At 45.8% G+C, this 27731-nt stretch overlaps 1 protein-coding gene across 6 annotated transcripts in view; it reads left to right on the top strand.

The window, feature by feature from the left end:
• The window catches only part of LOC144120464 (putative RNA-binding protein EEED8.10), a 76081-nt gene that overhangs the window by 4177 nt on the left and 44173 nt on the right, over positions 1 to 27731 (top strand). For 3 of the 6 annotated variants that reach the window (XM_077652887.1, XM_077652884.1, XM_077652886.1), the window contains exons 3-9: positions 5638 to 5721; positions 6065 to 6152; positions 8563 to 8586; positions 9030 to 9210; positions 9747 to 9839; positions 12396 to 12509; positions 27092 to 27189. In XM_077652887.1, coding sequence (XP_077509013.1) covers positions 5638 to 5721; positions 6065 to 6152; positions 8563 to 8586; positions 9030 to 9210; positions 9747 to 9839; positions 12396 to 12509; positions 27092 to 27189 — 682 coding nt within the window. The remainder of the gene's footprint in view (positions 1 to 5637; positions 5722 to 6064; positions 6153 to 8562; positions 8587 to 9029; positions 9211 to 9746; positions 9840 to 12395; positions 12510 to 27091; positions 27190 to 27731) is intronic. The other 3 variants (XR_013312445.1, XM_077652888.1, XM_077652885.1) reach the window with 1 other exon arrangement.

The raw sequence follows: 27731 nt of genomic DNA, 5'->3' as shown, positions 1-27731 counted from the left end.
GCGTAGTCATGGGTCCTTCTTCTGCAGTTGGCGTTATTCAGCCCCTCCATGATGGCTGCGTGGCTGACATTGTCAAAGGCCCCTTTGATGTCGAGGGCCATGACTATGTTTTCGCCCGTTTTGGGTGGTGCTGTTTCGAGGACCTCCTCCTTGATCTGTAGGAGGACGTCTTGTGTCGATAGGTTTGCTCAGAAGCCAAACATTCTGTGCGGGTATAGCCCTTTGTTTTGTAGGTGTAGTTGGATCCGTTTCGTGATGATTCTCTCGTAGAGCTTCCCCAGGCATGAAGTGAGAGGGATGGGTCTGAGGTTCTCTATCTGCAGCTTCTTGCCCGGTTTAGGGATCATCACCACTACGGCGTGCTTCCACTCGTCTGGTATTCTTCCCTCTTTCCACAGTGTGTTGAGGTATGCTGTTAGTTGATCCGTTGCCTCGTCGCTGAGGTTGCGTATCAGGGAGTTTCTGATTCTGTCAGCTCCCACTGCCGTGTTCTTGGTTATCGCCCTCATTGCCACGGTCACTTCCTCGCGTGTTATGGGTCTGTCCATGTCGGGGGTTCTCTATTCCTACGAACTCCCCGTCGTAGCCTTCGGGTTCGTTCTTGCCGTAGCATTTTGTTCGTACCGCCTCGAGTAGTTGCTCGTCGTTACCCTCGTATTGGTGTACGAGTCTCTGGATCGCCTTTCCGCTTTCGGCCTTAGTCTTTGTGGGATCTATAAGGGCTCTAAGTATGTGCCACGTTTCAGCCGTGCTGAGTGTTCCGTTGAGCGAGCTGCTGAACTGTTGCCACCCTTGTCTGGCTAGCTGTGCCCCGTACTCTTCCGCTTGAGTCGTGATTTCCGCTATTTTCTTCCTGAGCTTTTTATTCAGCTTCTGTTTTTTTCCATCTTTTGGTGAGCCCGCGTCTTGCCTCCCATAGCCCGAGTAGCCGCTTGTCCACCTCTGGTACTTGTTCCATTCTATCTACTTCTTGCGTGTGCATTTCTTGTATTTGTTTTAGCTGCTGGCACCACTCCTCTATCGAGGTGATCTCGCCTTGTAGCTGTTGGCTGTGTTGTCGAAATGCGTCCCAATCCGTTAGGCGGGCTGTGCCGATCTTTCTCTTGATGTTTTCTGCCTCTATCGTGCTTCTTATGGTATGGTGGTCGCTGCCTAGGTTTTCCAGCATGTTCTCCCACTAGGCCTGCTTTGCTCCTTTAACAAAGGTTAGGTCCGGACATGTGTCTGGGCTGGCGCTGTTACCCTGCCTTGTTGGTTGGTTTTCATCTGTTAAGAGCTCGCAGCCTATCCCTTCTGCTGCGTTACATATATTCTGCCGTTTTCTCTCGGATTTCTGGTATCCCCAGCTCGGGCTTTTGGCATTAAAGTCCCCCGCTATGATTAGGATGTTCGACTTGGCTAGCCTACTCGCTTCAGCGAAAAGCTTAACGAAGTCACCGTCCTTTTGTCTGGGAGGGCTGTAGAGATTTACTACGAAGGTGCTTTTGGCCCTTCGTTTCTTCTTGGGAATTATTTCTGTTATCACGTGTTCTATCTTTGTACCCTCAATTTCTTTCTGTGCTATGGTTACTATCTTGTTACTGATGAGGGTTGCGGTGCGTGCGCTTTCCTGGCATGTGTACCCTTTTAGTGTGGGTGTAGTGTTGGTTTCTTGAAGCATGATAATATCTGGTGGTGTGTCTTTCGTGTTGATGTACTGCTGTAAGAGCCCCTGTTTACGCCGGTAGCCCCTACAGTTCCATTGCCACAGCTCTAGTTGGTTTTTTCCTGCCATGTTGTGTTGTTGTTAGTGTTTGTACTTTAGGTTTCTGCTCCGAATCTTGTCTCGTTGTATAGCCTATCTCTGGCGTCGTTTATGGTTTTCTGCGTATTTTGATTTTTTACGTAGGTGTGGAAGCTTTGATCCTGCAGCGCTATTTTCTGTTGTATTGTCTTCGAGAAATCCTTTGTTCTGTTGGTCAGATGGTGCGTTGACTCAACGAAAGGCTGTATTACATCACAATGTGTGGCATGAAGTGGGTGGTCTCTTAGGCATTCACTGTAGTAATTGTCAGTGCATGCCTGCTAGATTTGGTTCCACTGTCGTTGCCAAAAAATGTAGGCCAATGTACATGAGAAATTATAGAGTCATTGCACGCCAAACATCCCAGACGTTGCGCTTGACCATCTCCGATTTCTTCGAAAAAATTCTTGGAAACTTATTGTAACTTGTGTAATCTAAGCCTGAAATATTTTTTCTGAAAAAAAATCTTACTGCTGAGGTGAGCTCAGCCGCTGTGGTGGCTCAGGGGTTAGGGCGCTTGGCTGCTGGGCTGGCCACGGCGGCCACGTTTTGAAGGAGGCGAAATGCTAAGGTGTCCGTATACTGTGCAGTGTCAATGCACATTCGGTGGTCGAAATTGTTCTGAAGCCCTCTACTATGCACCTATTTGTTTCCTCTTTCACTCCCACTTCCCTTCCTTCCCTTGGGGGGATGTGAGACAATTACTGCGCCATTTCCTTTCCTCAAAAGCCATTTTCGTGAAATGAGTTTGGTTTGAACGTTCCGAAAACCATGAAACCAGGTAGTGCTCAAAAATCAGTAAAAGATCAAAATTTTTAAAAACACAGTGCAAATTTTTAATTACATTTGCACAGATTCTGGCTTTCAATATGATTCAGATCATGTATATTTTGACTGTGTAAATATTTTTTAGAATATAAATTAAATGTAGAAATTATAGTGCTTTGACATTTTTTTTAAAACATCAACTACCTCTTGGAAACTAGGAAAATAGCCATCTCGCTTCCCTAGATGTCTGTTACTTATAAAATTGTTACAGCTAAAGAAACTGAACACATCTATGTGAGATGAAAGATTGAAGTTGCAGAAAAGTACGTTTTGAACCATAAACACCTGTTTATTTCACCCTGAGGTGGTCCAGGTAAAAATACAAATGATGGTGATTTAGTAGAACAGTTTATTGCCTTTAGTTTCTGAAGTTTTAATTGATATGATTTCTGTTGCATCAGTTAGAGGAGTCAGGGTACGGCTACAGTCTGGAGCACTTGAAAGAGGGCCAAAGAGTGGTCTCTCATATCCAGGTCTGGTGTATGTGGACGATTTCGTCATGGTGGGCTCACCAGAGGAGTTCAGAGCCATCTGGACATTTGTGGTAAAGATGGCTTAACTTCAACTGTAGTTTTGTGCAGCAAACTATAGGGTGCAGCACAGATATGGCAGCGACAATGGACGCTGCAGGATAACACGGTGCACTTGGATGATACGTGAGGTACTCTGGCGTGTACCTAAGTGCAGGACCAGACTACCTGGCGTCCCATGAGAGGCACGTCAAAGTGAAAGCCATCAGGAACAGATGTTTTCTGGGCCACTAGGCACTTTGGGCATTCAACTGTTATGAGGTGATCAGCACCTTTTGGAAGATGGTTGCAGTGCCCTGCCTGACCCATGCAAACGCCACACTGTGCCTCTCTGTGGGATCACGCAAATTCCTCGAGAGAAGACAGAGGGATGCGGGAAGGCTGCCCTTGGGCATCCACCGGAGCACCCCGATGGAGGGCATTTAGGGGGACCTCGGCTGGCTTTCTTTCGCAGCATGGGAGGCTGCCTTGAAGCTGGCATTTGAGGCTAGACTTCTCCGTTTGCTCGCCACTAATTTGGCCTATCAAACCCTTGTACACCTGATTTAAGTGGGCATATCTACCCGATGGGCCAAACGGAGCGCGAATTATGCTGCAAATATGGCATCCCATCTATCTCTCCTTCTACTGCTGCGGCGGGGCCAGAAACACGACGGGGACGATCAAGGGCCAGGTCCAAAAAGCAGAGACCAAGGAGTGGTGCTATGCAGTGATGACTAAATCAATGGTAGAGCTCTGCCAGGCCCCTTAAGGCATTCATCTGCTGAGAGCGGATGTTTGGCACCACCTGCGACAGTAGCTTGTTGGAGGGGGCCCGTTATGGGGTGCTGTGTGCATGTGTGTGGCACATCAGGTTCGCAAGCGACCTCAGCACTACTTTCTCCATCTATGGGGTGGCACAGTAGACATTTGGTCACATGATCTTGGAATGCACTGGTCTCATGCCTCTGTCAGGAGCAGCGACGTTGCCCACAGCCCTTGGTTTGGGCGAATAGCGGTGCTGCCGCAGTTGAGAGCACCAAGCACCGTCTTGAGGAATGGCAGCGGAAAGGGGTAGTACATTGCCGTGGCCAGCGTAGCCAGGGAGTGAAACCAGTGATTCGTGATCAACTGTGTTTTTGTGATTTTTTTTACCTTGTCTGGCTCTGCCTCTCCTAAATGCTGTGGCAGCCCGTTACAAAGGGTACAGCCATTATCACCGCCATCACCGCCATCACTGCTCAGAATATATTAGTAGCATTTTAACATCACTTGTCTAAGCAACGACATTATGCAAAATTGCTGCTGTTAATGCTTGACATTTAATGCTGAGATGTTGCTGTTGGGTTAAGAAGTATTTGGGAGTAAAATGAAGCTTGTTTTTGATTGTGTTATCTCAGTATTTTCATACTTCGGTACTTCTAAATACAGATGGCTCATCAGTAGATTGAGCAAGCTTTCAATTTTTTTTTTGTAATGTAATTTTTGAAGGTGCAGTAGTAAACAGCTCCCATGAATATGAGAGATTCTTATGATTCCATTGAATTTGAAGTAATGTTTTTGCGTAATTTATCAGTTGACTTTGGCCAGCCCTGAAAGTGTTCCTTAGCTTGTGGTTCTGTAGGCGTGTGATCTACTACATGCAAATGAGTTTCATTTCTGATGTCATCTTGATAATAGCTTCACATGTATCAAGTTTGGTTAAATTTTTTGGGGAGTACTAATTCACAATTTTTATTGCCACTAGACCCTACTTAATGCAAAAAAAAAAAAAACACACTCATGCTCGGGTATGTCAAATGGCGCTGCTACTTTTTGCTTTTGCACTCTTTGCTGTTTTTTCTTGTTGTTGACTTAGGAACACTATTGTTTTACTGCACCGCAGTTTCTGGTATGCATGTTTGCATATATGCATGCCAGTTTTTACCAACAGGAATCCACATTAATTTTTATCATTTTATTTTGAAATGAAATTAGATATGCCCTTGTCAGTGAAAGTTTATTTTGGGATGCTTCATCACTATATTTCTACTACATGTGTGTTGAAATGTACACTACATGATTTAATGCTTTTGCCTAAGCTTCAGTATTCACAAGTTCCTTTTTATTTTTCAGTGTAGCATACTGGCCACATCAAAAGATGTCTGCTTTCATTGCGAGTTCTTATGACTATAATTATGGTTTCTTGTAGAGCTAACCGTCAACGTGTAACTTTTGCACTGAGCTCCTCCTCCCCTAATTTAAGAGATTGCCCGGATTTAAAAGTCAATTTATCAAAGTCAAGAAAATAAAATCTGTCCCTGCCTTTGGGCCTATGTAGTCATCTCTGGCGCGATAACTTTAGCAAACCACTCAATTTTAGCTACACACATAAAACAATTACAGCTAGACCAAGGCGGAAAACAGTGGGATAAAGACCGTGGACATAGGGTGCTTCGTTGACAATACGGTTGAAAACTAACAAGAGCTTGCATTTAGTTTTCACTGCTGTGGTCTAACTTGCTGTTTTGGTTTTAGGTATGGGTTTGTGACATTTTCCAAGGTCGAAGAGGCCGAAAAAGCAAGGAATTCTCCCCCCGACCAGCTGGAGCTTGATGGCAGGTAAATACCCATTACAGCAGTGTTTCTGATTCACCTGGTTCGATTGAAACAAACTAAGGTTGTTTGTGAGATGAATAGCCGAGATGCATGATGAATGACGTTAGATTTTTATTGGTCTATTTCTACACTTAGCATTCAACCTGTTCTTGGGTTATTGTCTTCCAGTTTCTGCTAGCAAAGAGAATGCAGGAGCATTAAGCAGGGGTCCTCTCTAACCTGCTTGGCTTAAAAGCCACACACTGGCTTAATTGCTTCTGTGGCATGCTTGGTGTTCTGGCCAATGGTGTAGTTTTTGTCATTTCGCTTTTCTCCTTTTGAAACTGACTTGCATGCCTTTGTACAGGCAGCTGCGGTTGCTTCCAGCCAACAAGACAAGGGTATCCAAACTTCGGAAAGACGCCCAAGTGGCAGCTGAGCGAAGGGCCCTTGCTGTGAGTTGTCACCTGGCTGTATTCGCATCTGTTTGTTGTAAATGATTTACCAGGTGCGTAAGGTATTTAAGAACACACAACATTGACTTTATGCACAGAGTCATATCTCCAACAAAAATAGACATTTCCACCAAACTTTGTAAACTGAAGTAAGACATGGTGTTGGGCTAGTCGGTTCATAGTGATTGCCAAAAAAGAACTGTCTACACTTTGCGTGTGTGTCTTCATGCCTCTTGCCCGTCGTCTTCGCGCAGTTTTTTTTGGCAATTTGGGAACTGCTTCTGTTATTGTTTATTTCCAGAATTACTCAAGGAGCCTATCATCTGCAGCAATAACCGGTTCATTTTGACTTCAGAAACGACTGCATGCTCGAATTGGGTGGTACTGAAAGATGTTGACCATTGAATCAGCAATGGTGGCCTTAGCCAGTCTTTCGTGCCATGTAGCTGTTTGTTGGCCTCCCTCTCAACGACAGTCAAAACATAGTAGTCCAGCGTATTTAAATTTGGATAACTAAGAAGCCACAAATTGGGAATGACATGGCCATGGAAGTTGTCAGCCATCCACTCTTGGGTAATGCAGGCAGCGTGGGCGGAAGCCAAGTCTTGCTGAAAGACATAAGGCCTTCATTTAGAAACATCCTCTTCCAAGGCTTTATAATGGTGTCAAGCACCTCCGCATATGCAGCAGCATTTACGTGGAGTACTTCTGCAAAAAAGTGTGGTAGCATGACATCACCCTCGTTGCTAACGGCGGCTAACACCATCACGGAGGACGGAAATTTTGTGATGTGTGCATCACAGTAGGCACCTCATCAGCGCTTGCGTAAAGCCACCTGCCATTAAGTTAATTTTTTGGCCTTGGTGAAAGTTCTTTTCATCCGAAAAATAACAACAAAAAGCAGCAGTCCATGCTGCTCAGGGTTCTTCAGCTTGCTTAGCAAGGGGTTTGGCTGGAGCAGACTATTCTCTCGAGTTTTATTGGACATATGGATTTGATTGTAAAACGTTTAATATTGTCAGCACTGAACCCTAGTGAGCACTATACTAGATGGCTTTGAGCCCATGGCTCTCAGCGATCTTGTGAGCCCACTCAGTGGCCCGGACTTGCGTCAACAGGTCTGAGCTGGCCAGTATAGCCTCCCACCTAGAGAAGGGACTGGTAGTAGGTCTGCCGGTGGCGGCGCCTTTTTGCAGCTCCATAGAATGTGATCGTATCCAGCTATCTCGCCGCATTCTTTTCAAGTCGAATTGTATTGCGTGGTACATGTGCGCTGGTCTTGACGGGTTAAAGAAAGCTTGCGTCTGGAGCCGACGCCACATTATCTCCTGGCTTTTGTCGAGCTTTTTGTCTGGTGGCGGATAGATCCTCCTTTCCAATTTAAACTGATTGGTGTAGTCGTGAAAGGATATGAATGCATCTCTCGTGAAATTTGGGGTCTCAACCGGGTTCACTGCCCGGCTGACATAACCTCGAGCTATACTGTGAGCCAACTCGTTTCCCCTGTTCCCCAAGTGTGCCAGCACCCATATTAGTTCCACCTCTCTTCGGTCCCAGTCTTGATGTCTTAGGATTTGTTCTGCCTCCTGGGAGATCATACCCCGTGCGAAATTGTTTATAGCCACTTTGGAGTCGCTAATTATAGTGACTGCTTTGGTGCTGGCCATTGCCATAGCAGTAGCCGCCTCCTCCGCTGTCCCTGAGTTATTTGTTATCGGACATGAATTGCCTCCTCCTCATGACATAGGAATGGACATAGGACAAATCCTCGTGCACAGCAAGCCTGACAATTAACTGTGCGACTTTAGCTGCCAATGGCCCTTGTTGATTTTCCTAGGTCATTATTCACGATGACTTGCAGGCGCTGGAAAAAACACCGATTCTGGCGACATCTGATCACTGACTGTGCTTTTTCCTTTTCGCTACAGATGCCACGTCACTGCCAGAGCACAAGCTCTTTCCACACCTTATAAATGAAAGATTTCGCTTCGTTCAGAAAGGTGACAATTTCCAATTTTCTGTGGTGTGCGGCCAGTGCGACGAGGACTACATGGCATTTCATTCCTGCATCAAACTGTACACTTCCATCTTGGAACCAGCTGAGCAGTATGAATGATAAGGTATCAATATACAAGAAGCTGCACACCTAGATAGATGTGGTGAGACTGATGGTGTCTATTGCAATAGGGAAGAATGTTCTCAAATACCTTGCGCACCCTGCATTAGAGCCCCCTAATATCTGCTTTGCTTTGAGACACAGTATTCTTTTTGCATAGAAGTTACTGTCAGTTGCTAACAGACAGCAACTGACAGGCAAGGTTTGCATGCTTGTTTGTGCTATCCATGTCAAGTTATCACTGCATTCTTCTGAGTTTTTACTAAGTTTATGTTAATCATCTCTGTACTACAGATGACTATGGAGCCGCTTCCAAATGCAAGTATTTAAATGCATGGTTATTTCAGATGAAAAAATTTACATGCTGACCTAGAAACCGTATTTTTTACCCTCTGTTAGTAGATGGTTGCTGGTTTTATATAGGTGGCGTGGAGTTGACTGTGTTTCTAAGCATTGGAGATGATTCATGGTGCCTTGTGCATAACAGGCACAATTTTAATAGCAGCTATTTCTAGCCAATGGCTTCTCATGAAAAAGTAGTGTAACTTGTACTTAGTAATCGCTGCTACATTTCCATGCCAGTAGAGGGGCTCATGGGAAAACAGCAATGGTTTTTTTGGCCAGTGTTGCTTGTCTGTCAGTGCCTTTCTGTTGATTTGCAGTGATTAGGCATGTACACAGCATTACAAGTTCATTGTGTGTATTTTGCATTCTGCTGGCATCACTGGGGCCTAATGGCAGTTTGGCACAATATGGTGCAGAGGGAACTGGACGGTGACGAAGAGGATGAGAATGTGTCGGACATGGAGGCAGACGTGACTCCAGCGACCCCTCCGCCCTCCCCGCGCCGGTCGCTGGAGTGTGTGGACGACCTGCCAGATGACGCCCTGCTCATGGTGCTCGCCTGGCTTGACATCAAGTCACGCATCCGTATAGAAAGAGGTGAGCTCTGCCTTTTGATCAAGAGATGCTTTCAGGGGTGAACAGTATTGAAGCTTGGAAAGGTAGCCGCACTTGGCCAACAGAATATCGAAAATACGAGCCTTATGGGATGCCATAAATTTATCAGTGGCAGTGAGACAGTTATTGTTGCAATGACTACAATGATTATGAGAAAAAACTTGGTGTTCACAGAACTCTGTTGTTTGGCTACAGCAATCTGTACAATGCATAAGCATGTTGGTGTACATTCAGTATGTCATATATTGTTCTGCTGTTGGCATCAAGCCAAGCCATCTGATTTTCAGGGTTTATGCATGCTTTTGTGTGATTGTATATTGCTGAGGCTTACTGTCAGTTTCTTGTTTGTGGCTTGCAATGACTTGAAGGTGCAGGTCCATAAGTTATACACAATATAAGTTTATGTGTGCTGTCTAAATTAAGAGGAAAGGGTTTTTTAAAAGTCATTTAAGATGGCTGACCTATGTACAAGTATTTTTTTCTGGTTAATGACCTGACCGTCTGTCTAATTTCTGCAGTTTGCCAGCGTTGGCGCCGGCTGGCACTTCGGCTTTGGAGATCGCAGGAGAAGCTGTCTTTCACTGGTGTCTTCTCCATCAGTGATGGGCAGCGTAAGTAGGCTCTTTTGCTAGCATCTAGAATATATTGCGAAAGCGCTATTACAGATGTACTGACCCTTACAGGAATGTTTTGCTGTGTGCTGTCTTGTCCAACCCCAAGCAGGAATCTTGCAGTCTCGTGCTCTGAACTAACCCATGCTTACCTGAGTACGAGTTACTTATGTAAGCTTGAGTTAGTTCAGAGGAGTGTTGCGCAAGCTGCAGCCAATGGAGGAAGCTCGGAAGCCACCGAGGTCACATAACATTGTGGCTCATCACAACCTGTCCACCAGGTTATGAGCAAACTGATAACCGTGGCAGGTGGCATTTAAATTAATGATTGGTCACGAGAGGTTGCTTGAGAAGACCAACATGGGTCGCACAATCCCTGCCGGTGGTGCATCGCCTAACCGATGACGCCTCTGCGCTGGTAGTGGTACGAGCACTCACCGCGATTTGTGGATGTTGTGTAGAGAATGACCAATTCTGCATATATGGGCATTAACCCACTAAAACTCTTAAGACTGAGCTTAAATATCCCCTGATTTCGCATGTGTACTCGGTTTAGCTATGTTAAGCTCCTACTACTTTTTTTTTCGTGATTTTCGTTGGCAAGCGGGTTTGAAGAGATGATTATTTGCAGTTTATAAGCGATGTTCATGATGGGTGTGACTGGTCCTGCTAGTCATCTGTCAGGCTAACTGCTGAATACACTTTTTCATCAAGCATTGCTGTATGAAAGGGGCACATACAAATTCACTTTACTGTTTGTTCAAACCACTTCTTTTAGAGCTTTAGTCGCACTCGGTGGGCTGCCTCTGTTGAGCAATTTAATGGATGAGATACTGAATCTTCAGCCGCTTGTGTGATAAACTTTACCTGTGCTCGTTAACTCTTACTATTACTCAGTGTCCACCTTGCCTTTTAAATTATTGCCTAATGCCTCACACAGTTTCTGCTGCACTGGCTGGCTCATGTAACTGGCTTGCTATGTAATGGGTAACATCAGTTTGGACACTGACATTATCAACTCATGCACTCCTTGACTGATTTGGTGCCGCCGCACTCATTTGCTTATTGACTTAGTCATTCTTTTTGCAAGTGCACAAAACTGCTGTAAATCAGATTATTAATGCAATTTTGCTGGTTTATTATCAAACAACTATTGTATATTTCCGGTTTGTTTCCCATTTGTGTGTGTTGTTTTGCATTTTTCATAATCTCTGTCTCATTTCTGGGATCTTCTTTCTTTTTCAGCCATGCTTATGTGTTCTGTTAGGCTCATTAACTTTCTTGTCCAGGAGTTGTTGAGTCTTTCAAGGAAGCACCATGGCTAAGGGCTTACTTATTTGCAAAATTATAATGAAAGCTCTTTCCTCGCTTCATTAGTTTCAGTACACATCTCATATTAAATTCAAAACCAAGGCACAAATGCAACTCAATTTTTTTCTTCTCACTTCTCAAGATAGCTGTAGCGACCTTGATCACCAGGCACGTACCTGCTAGGAGAAGTCAACTTTTTGATGAGCTTGGCGGCAGAACAGCAGACGTGCACGGGCAACACCGCCCTCTGGAAAGAGGGCGGTGATGGCCATTCAGAAAGAGAAGGCGCTGAAACAGTTGAGTGGAGTGGGGAAAGGAAAGAAGGACGAACATATACTGGGGTTGGGCAGCATGAAACGCATAGCACCAGTGGCACAGTGATGACGGCAACCACTGCTACGAGGGAGACTGTGTACATTAATGCGTTGGAGCCTTTGCTGATGTTGATGATGTTGTGTGCATTTCTGAAGCTCTGGCTCTCAAAAAGTATCGACGTATCTGTTGCTTCTGGATTTTTGTGTATTGTATCCGTTTTTTTTTCTGAGACCTTGGTGCCCCGTCAGTAGTGGGCTTTAATGAACTGTGATCGCGTTATAATTGTGATATGTATTTTTTTTTTCCATTTTTGGAAGGTCTCAAACTTCCCTTCTCCTCCACGTTATATTTGTAATCACATCATATACTTACCTGCAAATACAGTGCATTAGTTCAACAATCTCATGTGTTCATTTTGTTCAGTCCATGTGTGCTTACCTTATGTCAGGATCTCATGCTTCGTTTGGAGGTTATGTAGGATAATTGCAGTTCAGTGAATGAACTGTTTCGAATTTGGTGAGCTACCATGAGAGTGTGCAAGCTTTCCCGAGTGCATTTAAATTAACCTAAGTATTGATAGACTGTGTTGTACCTAGCTGCAAAAAAAAAAAGTTGGATAAATGCGGAAATTCTTGATTTGCATGTAATGCTGTTAAGTTAGAGGTCATACAAAGGGGTTGTTGCTGCATTTGTCATTTATTAACATGAAAAGTTTTCTCTCTTACTATATGCTCACCGGCGATTTCTTTCATTATTCACATGTTCCAAGAGATGGTTCAGGCTGTAAATTAATACAAAATGAATTAAGCCTGTGTTTAGTGCAGCGGCCTGTGTATGGCATATTGGGAACTTTTCTTAATAGACTGGCACCCTTGCTTGTGTTGGCAGCGCATGAATGGTTCGAGTGACGACTAACCTCCCTCTCCTCAGCCCTGACTGTGAGCATTCTCCGAGCCCTTCTGGTCCGCTGTGGTGAATCCCTCCGCAGCCTGGATCTGCGCTCCGCATCTCATGTCCTTGACTACAAGGCAGCCGAAGCAATCAGTGAGTGCTTTTGCTATTAGTGTTAAATGTTTGAGCAGTTGTGGGCCCCATCAGGTGACAACCAAGAAGCTTCTCTCTTGAAGGGACCCTGAGCACAGCTCCATCTAATGTTTGTTCTTAGTAAAAATTGACCCTGCAGCTTTTTCAGGGTGTGCTGATGCTTGTCCAGCAGCAAAAGATGCATTTTTTGCTGATAACAATTGCATTAAAACATTTACAGTCACTCGATTCAAACTCTTGACTTCTAAAGCGAAAAGAACTCCTTGATCACCAATTCGAAGTGAATGGCTGTGCAGCCTATACTTAGGGATCTGCGCCCAAAAAACTGTCTCAATGCACCCGCAGTTTCAGTTTACTTATAAAATCAGTTCGGTGGTCGCAACACCTCAGTTTTATTTCTTGGCCTGCTGTAGCTTTTAAAAGCTTCATTTTCAGTGAAGGTAGCACCTTTGTTGTTCAATTTGTCCTCAGTTCCTCTTTTAAGGTTGTACAGAGGTCATTATTCCTGAACAGAAGCCATTGCATGACTTGGTGGCTCTGTAGCTGCAGCACCTGGCTGCTCACCTCAAGGTTGTGGGTTCATTTTTAGTAGGGATGTGCAAATATTCAAAATTTCGAATACGAATCGAACAAGTGTGATATTTGGTTTGTATTTGTATTTGAGAAATTCATATTAAAGAATTCCTGAATACTCAACGGCAATCGTATACCGCACTGATTTTCATAAATTCGACCGTGGCAAAACCACAATATCTTGGCAAATTAACCAAGGTTAAAGTTCCAGGAAAACAGTACAAAGCTTCTGTTCCATTTTCTGTCATTTCTGTCATTTTTTTCTGTCATGGCAGGGAAATAACTAGAAGGATAAGAATTGGGTGGAGCGCATATGGCAGCTTCTCTCAGATCATAAATGGCAGTTTACCAATATCCCTCAAGAGAAAAGTGTACAATAGCTGTATCTTGCCGGTACTCACCTGTAAGGCAGAAACGTGGTGGCTAACGAAAAGGGTTCAGCTTAAGTTAAGGACAACGCATCGAGCCATGGAAAGAAAAATGTTAGGTGTAACGCTAAGAGACCGGAAGCGGGCAGAGTGGGTGAGGGAACAAACTCTGGTTAATGACATTCTGGTCGAAATTGAGGAAGAAATGGGCTTGGGCAGGGCATGTAATGCGAAGGCAAGATAACCGCTGGTTCTTAAGGGTAACGCAGTGGATTCCAAGAGATGGAAAGTGTAGCAGGGGGCTGCAGAGAGTTAGGTGGGCGGATGAGATTAGGAAGTTTGCAGGCATAGCGTGAGCGCAGCTGACAAAGGACGGGGTTAATTAGAGACTTGGGAGAGGCCTTAGCCTTGCAGTGGGTCTGTTCAGGCTGATGATGATGATCCCATGGGTCAATCGCATTCCAGTGCCACTAGGCTTGAGCTTGTGCAAAATTCCTCAGGTGGGCTTTCCCACATTTCACATGTGCTGCGAACAATATGCCGACAACCCGCTTCAGACAATCACAGCGCGAAAGTGGGCTTTTTTTTAATACTTCCGTAATATCTTGCGTACTTAATGCCTATACCCATGCATTCATCCTGTTGCCTTCATAACTCTCTGAGCATGATCTCTGCCAACTTGTTTTTATCAACTACAGTATGTGGGAAAGCGCACTTGTGGAATTTCATATGAGGCTCCCGATAGAGCGAGTCAAGGTGTCGCAGCGGGGTAAGAGGCCCTGTAAAATCCATCTATTGCATGGTGCATTGTAAACCGTGCACCTCTTAAGTGGTCGCAGGTGTGACGATGTTTTGAGGGCTTCCGTCGCTGGTGCCTCATGCCGTGCTGACAACTGTTCGTGGCTTCAGCGCTATTTATGTGGCCAACACATTCTCCTGCCCTACCACTTTACTCCGTGGCCAATCGCTTGGTAGTGTTGCCTTTCTCGGTCCCGCCTCAGCATGCCCCCTCTTCAATAGCACAGCCGGCCTTCAGGTCAGCGCCATATCCCATCACCAATCAGTCTTCTGTCAATATTTTTCACCATTCCGTCGACGTCGCCCTGACGTCTACCCAACGAGACCAGCTTGTCGCCGTTCTGCACCGTTTTCAAGCTTCGTTCGACTACCAGCAACCTTCCTTGGGTCGCACCACCACCGTTATCGACTGTATTGACACTGGAACCCATGCCCCTTTGTGCCAACGTCCGTACCGCGTGTCAGCCGTTGAGCGCCGCATCATTACCAAGCAGGCGACCGACATGCTCAGGCGCCATGTGATACAGCCGTCACATAGCCCATGGGCATCGCCAGTGGTCCTGGTCGAGAAAAAAGACGGTTCCATCCTGTTCTGCGTGGACTACTGTTGTCTCAACAAGATTACACGCAAGGACGTTTACCCTCTCCCCCGTATCGACGATGCCCTCGACTGCCTGCAGGGCGCTGAGTTCTTTTCTTCATTGGACTTGCGCTCCAGTTACTGACAGGTCTCGATGGCAGAGCCAGATCGCCCAAAAACTGCATTCGTCACACCCGACGGGCTCTATGAATTTAATGTCATGCCCTTCGGCCTCTGCAATGCACCTGCCACATTCGAGCGCATGATGGACAACATACTCCAAGGGCTCAAATGGCACACATGCCTTTGTTACCTAGACGACATTGTGATCTTTTCCCTGGACTTCTTGTCTCACCTTCAGCACCTTGAGACTGTTCTTCACTGCTTGGCCAACGCTGGCCTCCAACTCAATTTGAAAAAATGCCGCTTCGGAACTCGGCAGCTCACCATTCTCGGACATGTCGTGTCGAAGGATGGCATTCTCCCGGACCCGGCCAAGTTGCATGCTGTGGCCGAATTTCCGAAGCCCACTTCTGTAAAAGAACTCCGCAGCTTCGTCGGCCTCTGCTCCTACTTCCGTTACTTTGTCTGCAATGTCGCCACTATCATCGACCCCCTGACCAAGCTCCTTTCCGGCCACGACCTTTCGGCCTGGTCGCCAGCCTGTGATGAAGCGTTTACGACACTCCGTCGCCTCCTGACCACTCCACCAATTCTGCGTCACTTGGACCCTCATTCTCCGATGGAACTCCACACTAATGCCAGCGGTGTCGGCCTCGGTGCAGTACTCGCTCAGCACAAGCGAGGCTTTGACGAATATCCGGACACTTACAAAAGCTGAAGCCAACTATTCTTTCACCGAGAAGGAGTGTTTAGCCATTTTTTGGGCGATCGTCAAGTTTCGCCCCTACCTGTATGGGCGCCCTTTTGACGTCATCACCGATCACCACGCCCTCTGCTGGTTTTTCCTCTTTGAAAGATCCCTCTGGTTGACTGGCATGCTGCGCTCTGCGACTCCAAGAATACAACATTCGCGTTATCGTTCCGGCCGCAAACATGCCGATGCTGATGCCCTCTCACGTTCCCCTGTGCCATCTGAGGCAGTGCCTTGTATATCCACCCTGCGTTCTTTGACGTTTGAGTCTGCTGATATGGCTTCCGAGCAACGCAAGGACCCATGTATCGCTTGTCTCTTAGATCTCTTATCTGGCCAATCGTCTTGACCTCCTTCCCGTGCTCTCCGTCGTCAGTCCCACCATTTCGCCATCCGAGACGAGCTTCTTTACCGCCGCAACTACCTCCCGGATGGTCGCAAGTGGCTTCTCGTCATTCCGACACATCTGCGCTCCTTCATTTGCTCTTCCTACCACGATGATCCCCAGTGTGCCCATGTCAGATTCTTGAAGACCTTCACCCGTCTACGACAGCGCTACTACTGCCGTGGGATGGCCCGTTGTGTCCGCCAGTTTGATCAGTCCTCCACCGCATTCCAGCGCTAAAAGCATCCACTTCGCCGACCTGCTGCTCCTATGCAGCCGCTGCCTTGCCCAGCGCAGCCCTTCGAGCGTGTTGGCATTGACCTCTACGGTCCTCTTCCCAACACACCAACCAGGAACTGCTGGATCATCGTTGCCATCGACCACCTCACACGCTACGCTGAAACGTCACCTTTACCGTCCGCTACAGCCCACGACATTGCATCCTTCATTCTCTATCGCATCATTCTTCGCCATGGTGCGCCCAAAGAGCTGCTCAGTGATAGAGGTCCGGCCTTCCTCTCTGAAGTTGTAGAAGCTCTCCTTCAGGAATGCAACATCGTTCACTGCACCAGCTCCGCCTACCATTCCCAGACAAATGGCATGGTTGAGCGTTTTAACTGCACCCTCGGTGACATGCTGGCCATGTATGTTGCTTCCGATCATTGTAACTGGAACCGCGTTCTCCCTTTTTTCACATACGCTTATAACTTCGCTGCTCAAGCCACCACCGGATTCTCTCCGTACTTTCTCCTGTACAGCCGTGAGCCTTCTTGCACAATGGACGCCATTCTACTTTACCGCCCTGACGCTTCCGAATTTACAGCTCTTTCTCAAGCCGCAACTTATGCCGAAGAATGCCGACAGCTTGCCCGGTCCTTCACTTCTCACACACAGCAGCAGCAGAAAAGCACCTGTGATTCCCCTGCACTTCCTCCCGCTTACCTTCCTGTCTCTTTGGTCTGGCTCTGGGTACCGTCCTCAGGTCCCGGCCTTTCCTCCAAACTTCTTAGCAAGTACCAGGGACCCTACAGTATTCTTCAGCAGACATCCCCCGCCAATTACCTCACCGAACCCCTTACGCCATCCCCTGATCATTGTCGCCGAGGCCGCGCCATTGTCCACACGGCCCGCCTCAAACCATACTACGACCCCGCCGTCGTCACATCGCCCTAGGCCGCCAGGATGGCGCCTTTTCACCCGGGGGAAATTGTAAGATGTCCTTCGGCTTTGGAATCTTCAGAGGCTGGCGCTTAACAAAGAAGACGACGACGAAAAGCGCCGAACGCTCCGTCCATCGTGCGTGCTCTGGACTGATTGTTGCCTCTGGTCTGTACCTGGACTGTACCGCTGGTTGTTCGCAACGCTGTGCTTTGCAAGACGTTCCTTGTTACACTTCTTTCTGTTTTCGAAATTATAATTAGTTCCAATATTCCTCAGTCAGTTCCCATGTTATAGGAAAATAACTAAAGCCCAATTCGTTAAATTCTGAGGGGTCATTAAGACAATTTGTATGTGTTTTCATTTCGATTGAAATCGAGCTACAGCCAAAGACCTGCCATCTGGAGCTATGCTAATTATATTGTCGTTTAAGTACATCATCGTATAAAGATGTGATTTTGTCCAAGCGCCATAATTATGAAGTATAGTTAGGGCACGTTATGGTTCACAAAATTTGAAATCTTTCAGTCAGCCAAATAAAAACAGCATAGCTCCACAGTTTAGTTCTTTCTGAATTCAACAGTATGATAATAATTTAAATTGCATCATAAAAACATAATAAAACTTCTGTTGGGCGAGTCATGTTGGCAAAATACACGAAGCTGAGAAAATCGCATTTTAAGTGCGCGCACCAGCCATTCGGAGGTTGTTGTAGAAGCCTCAAAAAAGCAGCGGAATGCAGACGCTGCAAAAATATTTCACAATAGTGAGTGCAGGGAAGGGGCTCAGCTTTCAAGCTAAACCAAGGTGGCGGCCATCGGTGACGCGGTCGTGGGAAGCGATGGGTGTGAAGTCCTGCAGTGCATCGCTCTGAAATCGCCACTTCTGGGCTTTGCAGGCGTGAAATATATAGCTATTTTAGTAGTTGGAAGTCGAATTTAGACTGTGAAACGGTTTAGACAGATAGTATATTGAACCGATTATGCCATTTTTGCAAAATCCAAATTTTCACTTTTTTTTTATCATTTCAAGACCTGCGTCTCCCCTCAAGGGCTCCTTTGGGGCATTACCTGAAAGGGGGGTGAACAAATGGTAGTAATGTGTCACAAAAAAATTAAAGTACTTAAACATAAATTGCAAGCATAAGTAGACACAGTTGTTGACATCATAGAGACATGGAAATGAAACAAGGCTATAAACAGGTAGTAAGAGGGCTTAGAATGAAGATAGTCTTATGATAACTGTTTAAATATTATGGGATTTCTTTCATTGACCACATCGTCGGAGAGTACGTTCCACACCACTATGGCAGTAGGCAAAAATGATTTGTTGAAAGCGTTGAAGGAACCATGAATGCGCTGAACACTTTGGCAATTGAACAAATGTCATAAATATCTCAAGAATGCCACAATTAGGCTCTCACGCATTTGGGGAAGGTATGATATAGTATATGAAACAGGCAAAGTCTTGGTATCTTATGATGAACTGCCAACGGAGTTAGACTGATGGAAGTTTTGATGTAAGTAACGCTAAGCCGGGAATATTGGTATGTTGTAAAGCGAGCTGCTGGTTTTTATACTGTTTCTACCTATACTTATAATACCTATAACGCCTGGAGGTACTGAGGTACTGCCTCCCGCAGCGACTGCAGCTGTCAGCCCAAGCATTCGTTGGTAGTCCAATCTCAGAACCACGCCGCTTTTGGATGTCGACTGGCACGTCGCTGGTCATTTCTTTTTCCTTTTTTTTTTTTGAAGCAGTCTCGCCGTTCCAACACCTATGTGCATTCCCTCCTCACTTACGTTCGCAATATTCTTCCAGCACGCCTGAACTGGGCGCTCGTCACGGGCTTGCAGGTGTTTGCGTGATGGGGCCACCTCATAAGTCTTTACCGCATTTTCACATTTTCGACCGATTTTTAAATTTTTTTCAAGGTTACAGAGCATTTTATAAATAGACCGTCGGAGAACTCGGGCATTTCTTTCGGTTCCTTAAACTCCGAATTAATGAGGCTCTTACTAGCCATCATATTATTTTTGTTTCCAGTCTTGTCATTTTATGGATTCCATGTTACATAGCCACATTACAGGTTGGATATTATTATGCTGTCGAATCAAGCAGTATACTTTTCTGTACAGATCATGTTTTTTATACGGTGCTGAGGCAGTCTAGTTTTGTTTATTTCAGTTGCAATGACCATACATTATTTTGAAAGAAATTAAGGGGCACAACATTTCCTTATGATTTTCCGAAAAAATTTTTTTGTACTGAACAGATGTTTACTCAATATTCAAAGCTATTATTTCTTCATATTTGATTTGTATTAGAAAATTTCTATATTGGCACACCCCTAATCTTTAGCCATGCTGGCAGAATTTAAACACCTGCGTACTGAGATCTTGCACCATGCAAAAAGGAAGAGCCCCAGAGAGTCTTAATTTGAGGCCCTCAGCTGCAAGTTGCGTCATGTTGGCATTAAAGGCAACGAGGGAGCCGACTTGTGCACTGCTCAAGCTCGTGCTAAGCAAATAAAGTAAATATGACCTTTGAAAATATGCTCTTTGAACAACACATTATATAACAAACTACACTTAGTAAACCCATCTTTAGGGGAATGGATTATAGTTAATGGAGCTTAACGCCCCAAGGCGACTCAGGCTATGAGGGATGCCTTAATGAAGAGTTCCGAAAATTCCGACCACCTGATGTTCTTTAAAGGAACAGTGAGGAGAACTCTACCAATTTTTTTTTGTGAGCAATCTGGTAGTTCGGCATTTCATGGCTTTGTTGGCGCTTGCCCTGGAGCGAAAGATGCACTTATTTCAAAGAAATTTGAATTCGAAGTTGAAAAAGTTTTTCCCGCCCTCCGATTCAAACTTGGCGCCCCTTATGACGTCACAGGATGGAGTGACATGAAACGTGACATAAACGCAGACTCCGTGATTTCTGGCGGCTGGCGATGCGGTCTAGTAGCGGCCGAAAAGAAAGCTACCGCTGCCGCACGTTGAAGGCATCTGTCGGGGGTCGCTACCGTCGCTTCATTTACGCGTCTTGCCAGTGTTACGATGGATCCCGTTCCCGAACCCGACAACGAAGTTCTTGCAAAAACTCCGGCCTGCATTTCAGCGACCTCCGCCCCACGGAGCGTGCGATGCTTTTGTGGGAGCATGGTTCAGTGAGCAGCCGTTGCTAATTAAATCAAGCGACAAGGTTGGTGCATCACGCCTATCGGAGGCTGGCCGAGAATTTGGTGCCAATGGATTGTGAGTTTTTGAACGGCGCTATTGCACGGTGCAGCAGGCGGCGTTGAGGAGGTTTCTCTCTGTTGCAAGGGCTAGGTTATTTATTTATTTTTTGCTACAAAAAGCGGGTGGGTGCTCAATGGCGTTCACGTTTAAAGTTGTTGGCTTGAAAGTAAAAACGACGCACGACGCTTCAACAGGTTTTGCGCGTTTCTGGAGGTACGGGGTCCACTCCCTTGGGCTCTCTCGCCCACTTGCATGTACCTTCGGATGTGTACTATGAATGGATAAAATTAGCCGAGAGCTCGAATAGAACAGCTCCGCCCAACTGCCAAAGCTATTGAATGGAGCCGCAAACAAACGAGTTGGAGGAGAGCGGAGTCACGGTCTCTGCAGGTCCCAAATCTTTTTCTTAACTGCCTTGTATCTTGTGTCCCGTCCATAACAAACGATTTCCATTAAGTAGTTTGAAGTTGACTGGGACAGCCGGGAACGATTTGCCAGGTGAGCGTACGAAGACACAAGTGCTCTTTATACTGCTAACTGCCTTGTACGATCACCGACTATCGTGTCGTTGTAGTTTTTCATCGACTGTGGCGATCATCTGACCAGCCTTAACAAGCGCCTTCAAAGGTTAACTAGCACTTGAAGCGGCACTTTGAGTTTCTCTGCTGTTCGGCACTTGTAAATCGAGGCAGGTCATAAACAAAACCACGAGGCACGCAAAGCTCATAGACACGAAGCGCCATAACAAACCGGAACTCTCCTGGCTGCCTGTGGCGCCACCAAGCATCGGTTTTTTTTGCTTCCAACATTCAGGTTGTTTTTTGTCTGTTTTCCTTGTATGATAAAAGTGCACTATTAGTTTTAAAACAAAACTTACTTCAATATTGAACCGCGCAAGGAAAATTCCTCCAAGGTGGCGTCTCTTGTCCTATGACATCATCATCATCATCATTTATTGATCCCTTAAAGGACCCTTCACAGGGTATTACATGGGGTGTGGGGGGGGGGGGACATACATAGGACAAGATAAGAACAAAGCCGAAGAGGTTGAAAGAAAAAAAAAGAACAAATCTAGTAAAACGCACGCGCACGCGCACACACACACACACGCACGCGCGCACACGCACACACGCGCGCACACACACACACACGCGCGCGCGCACACACACACACACACACACACACACACACACACACACACACACACACACACACACACACAGAGAGAGTGTGTGTCCCAGCTAACTTGGACCAAGATTATGAAAAAACCTAAGCGTTCTCCAGAAATGAAATCGCGTGGATGTTGTTAAGGCTTATCTAAAGTTACAGCACCGTATTAAGTTTTTAGATATAGCTTGAAATGCTTAAGCGTCAATAGGAAATTTGTGGAACTCCACAAATATTTTCAAACCCAGGCACTTCCAACGGGGTAGCCTTAGTATCGCTGTTTTTATTCAGGAAAAACAAAAGCCCGCGGAGTTTAAAAAATACCACCCCGATTACAGCGCTCTCATCCATGATTTCTAGAAAACATCTCTCGCTTTACGCCTTTCGTGCTGCCCACGACAGGGCTTCGTGTTGTGCTTGGTTCCAAGATAAGCGCGAGTGGGCTCGGGCGGCAGTTGAAAGAAAGCGCAGCTCCCGTTTCTGCGGAGATAATTGCCCTGTCACGCTAGCAGAATGCATGCGGAGGAACACTGACAATCTCAAGAGTTCGAGTTTGGGAGCAAGACCACAAAAAGTAAAGACACATTATAACAAGCTTGATAGCTTGGTGTGAATTACGGTCTTTTCACAAAAGAAACAATTGTAAGTGGCTACAGAAGGTTGCATTTTAGTTTCTTTACCATTCCTTCTAGGCAGGGAATTTGTAATTTCATAGTACTTACGTGCCTTTTCCACGTCGTACAACAGTCTTGCACAGCTGACTCTTTCCATGGATAACGGTTGCAGAGAATCATTCGCTGTGATGTCTGTCTAAAGAAAGTGTTCAAACAAGTCGCTTTCTGCCATAATGCAGTATTGGCACCTTTTCAGCACGTCCGATGTAGCTTTCTTGATTACGCAAGACGGTATTTCACTGCAGGCCTCAGCAATCTCTGCCTCCAGCGCTTCTGGTATAGTTGTGGATTTGCGGTACACGCGGTCTTTCACATATCCCCACAAGAAGAAGTCAAGAGGTGTCAAGTCCGGTGACCTTGCAGGCCAGGCCACAGGTCCATCCGCCCGACCCACTGGTATTTGAAGGCTTCGTCAAGCCAGGCTCGGGCAACGCTGCTGCTGTGAGCTGGTGCACCGTCGTGCTGATACCAAGTCCGCTGCAAAAGCGCGAGAGGAAAATCACAGCAAAAATCTTCGACCGGGCCTTTCAATATGTCGTTCAGGTATCGCTGAGCAGTGAGCATGTGGTCAAAAAATATGGGGCCAATTATTCTTCCGTCAAAGATATCACACCACACACTGAATGACCATTGGTACTGGTGTTTGGTCTGCGCCACCCAGTGTGGGTTCGTATCGCTCTAGTAATGCGCATTGTGGATGTTGACTTGAGCATTTCCGGAGAAGATTGCCTCATCTGTCCAGAGCACTTTGTCAACAAAATCCGTTATTTCGTCACTGCTCAACAGGATCCAGTTTGCGAAGTCAAGCCGAGATTGAAAGTCTCTTTCTTCCAGCTTTTGATGCAGTTGGAGGTGATACGATGCATTTCAGCCTTGCTAAGAATTCTTGACACTGAAGACTTTGAAATGTCAACCTCAGCACTCACATCACGCACGCTGGCGTGAGGGTTTGCAGTTATGAAAGTCAAAATGTCTCCTTCAGCCTCCTCAGTGATGGTACCCTTTCTGTGCCGCGTCTTCTTGAAGCTACCCGTTTCTTTCAGCGTCAAGTAACTCCTCATAATTGTGTTTGCGCTAGGTCTTCCCCCACACTGCCAATTTCGGTACACCCTGGCAGCTTTCCTCTTATCGCCCCGTGCTGCTCCCAAGGCCATGACCATGTTTGCCTTCTGCTCGTGTGAGTACGGCATTCTTCAGGCACTGCTAAAAAATTCCTCGAAGTGGTTTCACGCGGCATGACAGTAATAGACAGTTGAGCTCACATGCATCTAGCTGTTGGCACAGCTTAGAAAGAAAGCGGGATTATGACAAATGACGCCCTGTCTCGCACACGTTTCAGATATATCATGCGTATTTTGTGTGTATTTGTGCCATTCTGCGTTGACTTGAACGCTGAAAAACAAAGGGCTCTTTTCATCGTACTGGAATATAACCGGCTAATGACGGCGCATTCTTACACGGCATGCTGACGAAGCGCTTTTTCGGAGCACCGTCGCCAGCCGCTGTCGGTATAATGTCAGAGCCGAGCAAAGGTTGAAGCCCTTTCTCGTAAGCGAAGAGAAGGCGCAGCGCTGGCGATGTTTTTTACAAATCCCGGATGAGAGCGCTGTAATCGCGGCGCATTCGGGTGCACGGAGCGCGCTGTCACGTGGTATTTTTTAAACTCCGCGGTCTTTCGTTTTTCCCGAATAAAAACGGCCACGCTAAGGCTATCTCATTGGAAATGCCGGGGTTGGAAAATATTTGTGGAGCTCCACAACTTTCCTATTGACGCCTGAGCGTTTCAAGCTATATTTAAAAAGTTAATTAATATATCTCAACTAATTATTCAAGTATGAAGAGCAAAAAAATCTTACGTTAACTTTGGATAAACCCTAACAATATCCACGTGATATAAGTTCTGAACGCTTACGTCTTTTCAAAATCTTGGTCCGAGTTAGCTGGGACACCCTGTGTGTGTGTGTGTGCGTGTGCGTGCACACACACACACACACACACACACACACACACACACACACACACACACACACACACACACACACACACACACACACACACACACACACACAATGAGGGCAATTAGGACAATGAAATAATCAGTAACATCAAATGAGAACACAAAACAGTTACAGAAAAAAATCAATCGAGTAGAGAAGGGGATTTACAAATGAGTTGCTCAAGCACATCAAACTAAGGGCGAGAAAAGAAATATAGACAGATTTAATGTTCAAAGACAGACAGTAACCGGTCTTTGAATTTGACAGAGTCACTTTCCATGACAGTAGAATTTGGCAATTCATTCCATTCCTGTATTGCAATTGGTAGAAATGACTTATTAAAAGCAGATGTTGATCCATGCAGGTGTTGTGTACTTAAGCTATTGAATAAGCGTCGAGATGAACATGCTGGTGGATGAAGAAAAGATTGGCGCAGATGCGTGAAATGATAGAACATCTTGTGAAAGAGGCACAGTCGTGATGTCTTGCGGCGAAAGACCAATGAGGGGAGATCCAGTGATGATTTTATACTGCTGATACTGATTTTGATTTTGCGGTTCTGCACAGATTTTAAAGAGTCGATGAGATAAGTCTGATATGGACACCAGATTGCGCATGCGTATTCGAGTTTGGATCGTACGAAAGTTTCATATGCCAGTTTACGGACGGCCGGGGGCGACAATGATAATGTTCTTCGAATACAGCCCAGTGTTTTGGAGCACTCAGCGACCAGTTTAATTATATGCTCGGAACAATTTGTACACGCTTGTACTTGCGAGATTGGCCTTTAGCGGCGATACCTGTATTTTGGTTCTTGCTATTTTCTACCTTACAAGAGCTTTGTTTTCAGTAAGAGTGGCATTTTTGTGATCAGGAGCCGTTATTCTAACGATACAAGCCAACTTCAATTTCTCCTTAGTGTCCCTTTAACTTGCACTGACATTGCACAGCACACAGGTCTCTAGATTTTCGCCTCCATCGAAATTCGGCCTCCGTGTCTGGGATCCAAGCTGCGTCTTTCGGGTCAGCAGCCGAGCGCCGTAACCACTGAGCCACCTTTGAGGGCCTTTGCGGAATGGAAGTCTAGCACACACCAGGAACGTTTCAAAGAAGTCAATCTCTGTCATCTTTGCACTCACACCTAGAACATAACTTCATACTGACAAAACAAGGCAAGCTATGTGAACAATGCAGAGATGAGGTAACAGTTAATCACGTTCTATTTTTGTGCAGGAAACGGGAGACTCTAAGGAAAAAACACTTTGCTGTGTTTTACAGTGAACACATTCCGTTCCATGTAGTGTTGATCTTAGGGGAAAATGGCCTTGTTGATTTATCCTGTATTTTTAGTTTTTTAAAAGAAGTGAAATACCTAAACTAAGTATAGATTGGAAAAGTTCTAGTGAAATAAACACAGAATTTTTAATCTCATGTTTGGCGCATGATAGCCTCAGACGCTTATGTGGCATAAATTTCAACTCAACTGAATACGTATTTCCCGAGATGGGAGTGACATTTTTTTTTAAAGAAATGATTTGAGGTCTGCTTAAACATTATTAAGAGAGGAACCTGGCAGTGGTTTTGGTACGGTTTTGTGCAAAACAAGGTGCAGACTTAGACATCATTAGTGACATACCTGAGAATTCTAGTGTGGCTGTCACCATCGTGTCTGATGGGGCTCTGCTTTTAGTTCTCAGCCTTGCAAGTACCATATTTACTCGCGTTATGAACCCACTTTTTTTCCAGGAAGGTTGACATCAGTTTGGTGGGATGGTTCTGCCTGCCGCTGTTGTTTAGCATCGTTCACTTTGACGCGATCCGGCAACTTCGCTGTAGCCGGCGGTGCGGGCCATTCACGTTGAGATAATGTGAACCTGCTAAACACCTGCCCTGAAGGTCAGGCGCGCGTTTTTTACGTGAGGTTAAAAAAACACACAGGACCGTGACGAGTGCATAATGCGAATGGCTATGCCATAGCTTACAGCATACAGCGTCTTGACGCTCTGCCAACTGCGCTGCACCCCCCCCCCCCCCTTTACTTCTGGCTGGAGCTCTCCTCAAAAGATGAACAAACAAATGATGTTATAGGCAGCCCGCGAGCAGCATTAGTGTTCCTATATATGCTCCCGCGTGGAGCATATACAGGAACACTAGGCGGCATCTCGGCGCACTGCCAAGGTCTGCAGTGCGAAAATTGAGGAACCAGCTACAAAAAGCTAAAGGCTGAAAAAAAAAAAAAGTAAATTCTGACCGACAAAAGTGTGGGGCAGGTTCATTACGCAAGTAAATACGGTATTATCGAAGTGCAAAGTGTACAGTGCCTGTTGCTTCCAAGGGTGTCGCACCAAAGAAAAGTGCATCTTCATTTTTTACTCTGCAGCACCTTAAAATAGTTTGGCATGAACTTACTTTCTTTATTTAGTAAAATGGTGACCCCAATGAGTGAACATAACATGGGAGGCCCATCGCCGCGAAATGCGATGGTAGGCGAGAATGACTGCAGCATCTGCCAGTACAAAAACAATATCTGCTTACTTTTCAAGACTGAAAACGGTGCGAAAAACGGGACAAGATAGAGAGAAGCAACACACACAGCACCGACATGAACCAACTGCCCCAACAATCCTCCCTTTTGCTGCTTACTTTTGTATTGATAGGTGTGAGGAGGAGGGCAGAGAATGTGTGCATAGCTCCTGTGCAGAGCTTCTCCATGCAGCTGCAGGGAGGAAGAGTGATTGGCACGTGCTTTTTGTTGTGCAGGCATGCTGTGCCCGAACCTGGAGTACCTGGATGCGTCTGGTGTGCAGCTGACCAATGTGTCTGTCCAGCAGCTCGCCCAGAAGTGCCCCAAGCTCAAGGTTTGCTCTACACCTAAGTTGCCCTTTTTGTAATGAATGCATGTCACACTTAACTGTAGCACCAAGAATGACTTGCTGTTGTCCTAAAAGGAGTATTCGTGCAGAACTATAAGCTTGGTTTTTAATGTGTGCCATGTTTACAAGAATATAACAGGAGTTTTTTTCCTCAGATCGTCAGTTTCAGATCACACCTCGCGTTATATTCGGAACGAAGCTGTGAATATCATATTTTTAGCTCACTTCGTTTGAATAGTATTTCTTGGTGTGGTTTATATCTGCTGGCGCGATCAGTCACAGGCAACACGCTTTCAAAAGGAGGTACCAAATACCTAGAGATGACTTTCAAGTGCATAGAGCAGGCTGCAGTGGCAATCAGAGCATCCTTGTTGGCTGAAACAATGTGGAAGGAAGTTATGAAAGGCACATGTGGGGCTGTTTTGAAAGGAACCTGCAGGTTTCATGTCACAACACACCCATGGCAACGCCGTGGCAATGTTGATAGGGACTCTACAAATCACTTTCATGACAGCTATTTTTATCAC

This window comes from Amblyomma americanum, chromosome 2, assembly GCF_052857255.1.
Source record: "Amblyomma americanum isolate KBUSLIRL-KWMA chromosome 2, ASM5285725v1, whole genome shotgun sequence".
NCBI classification, from domain to species: Eukaryota; Metazoa; Arthropoda; class Arachnida; order Ixodida; family Ixodidae; genus Amblyomma; species Amblyomma americanum.
The sequence above is the reverse complement of the archived record's forward strand: the minus strand, read 5'-3'. Positions and strand labels throughout refer to the sequence as shown.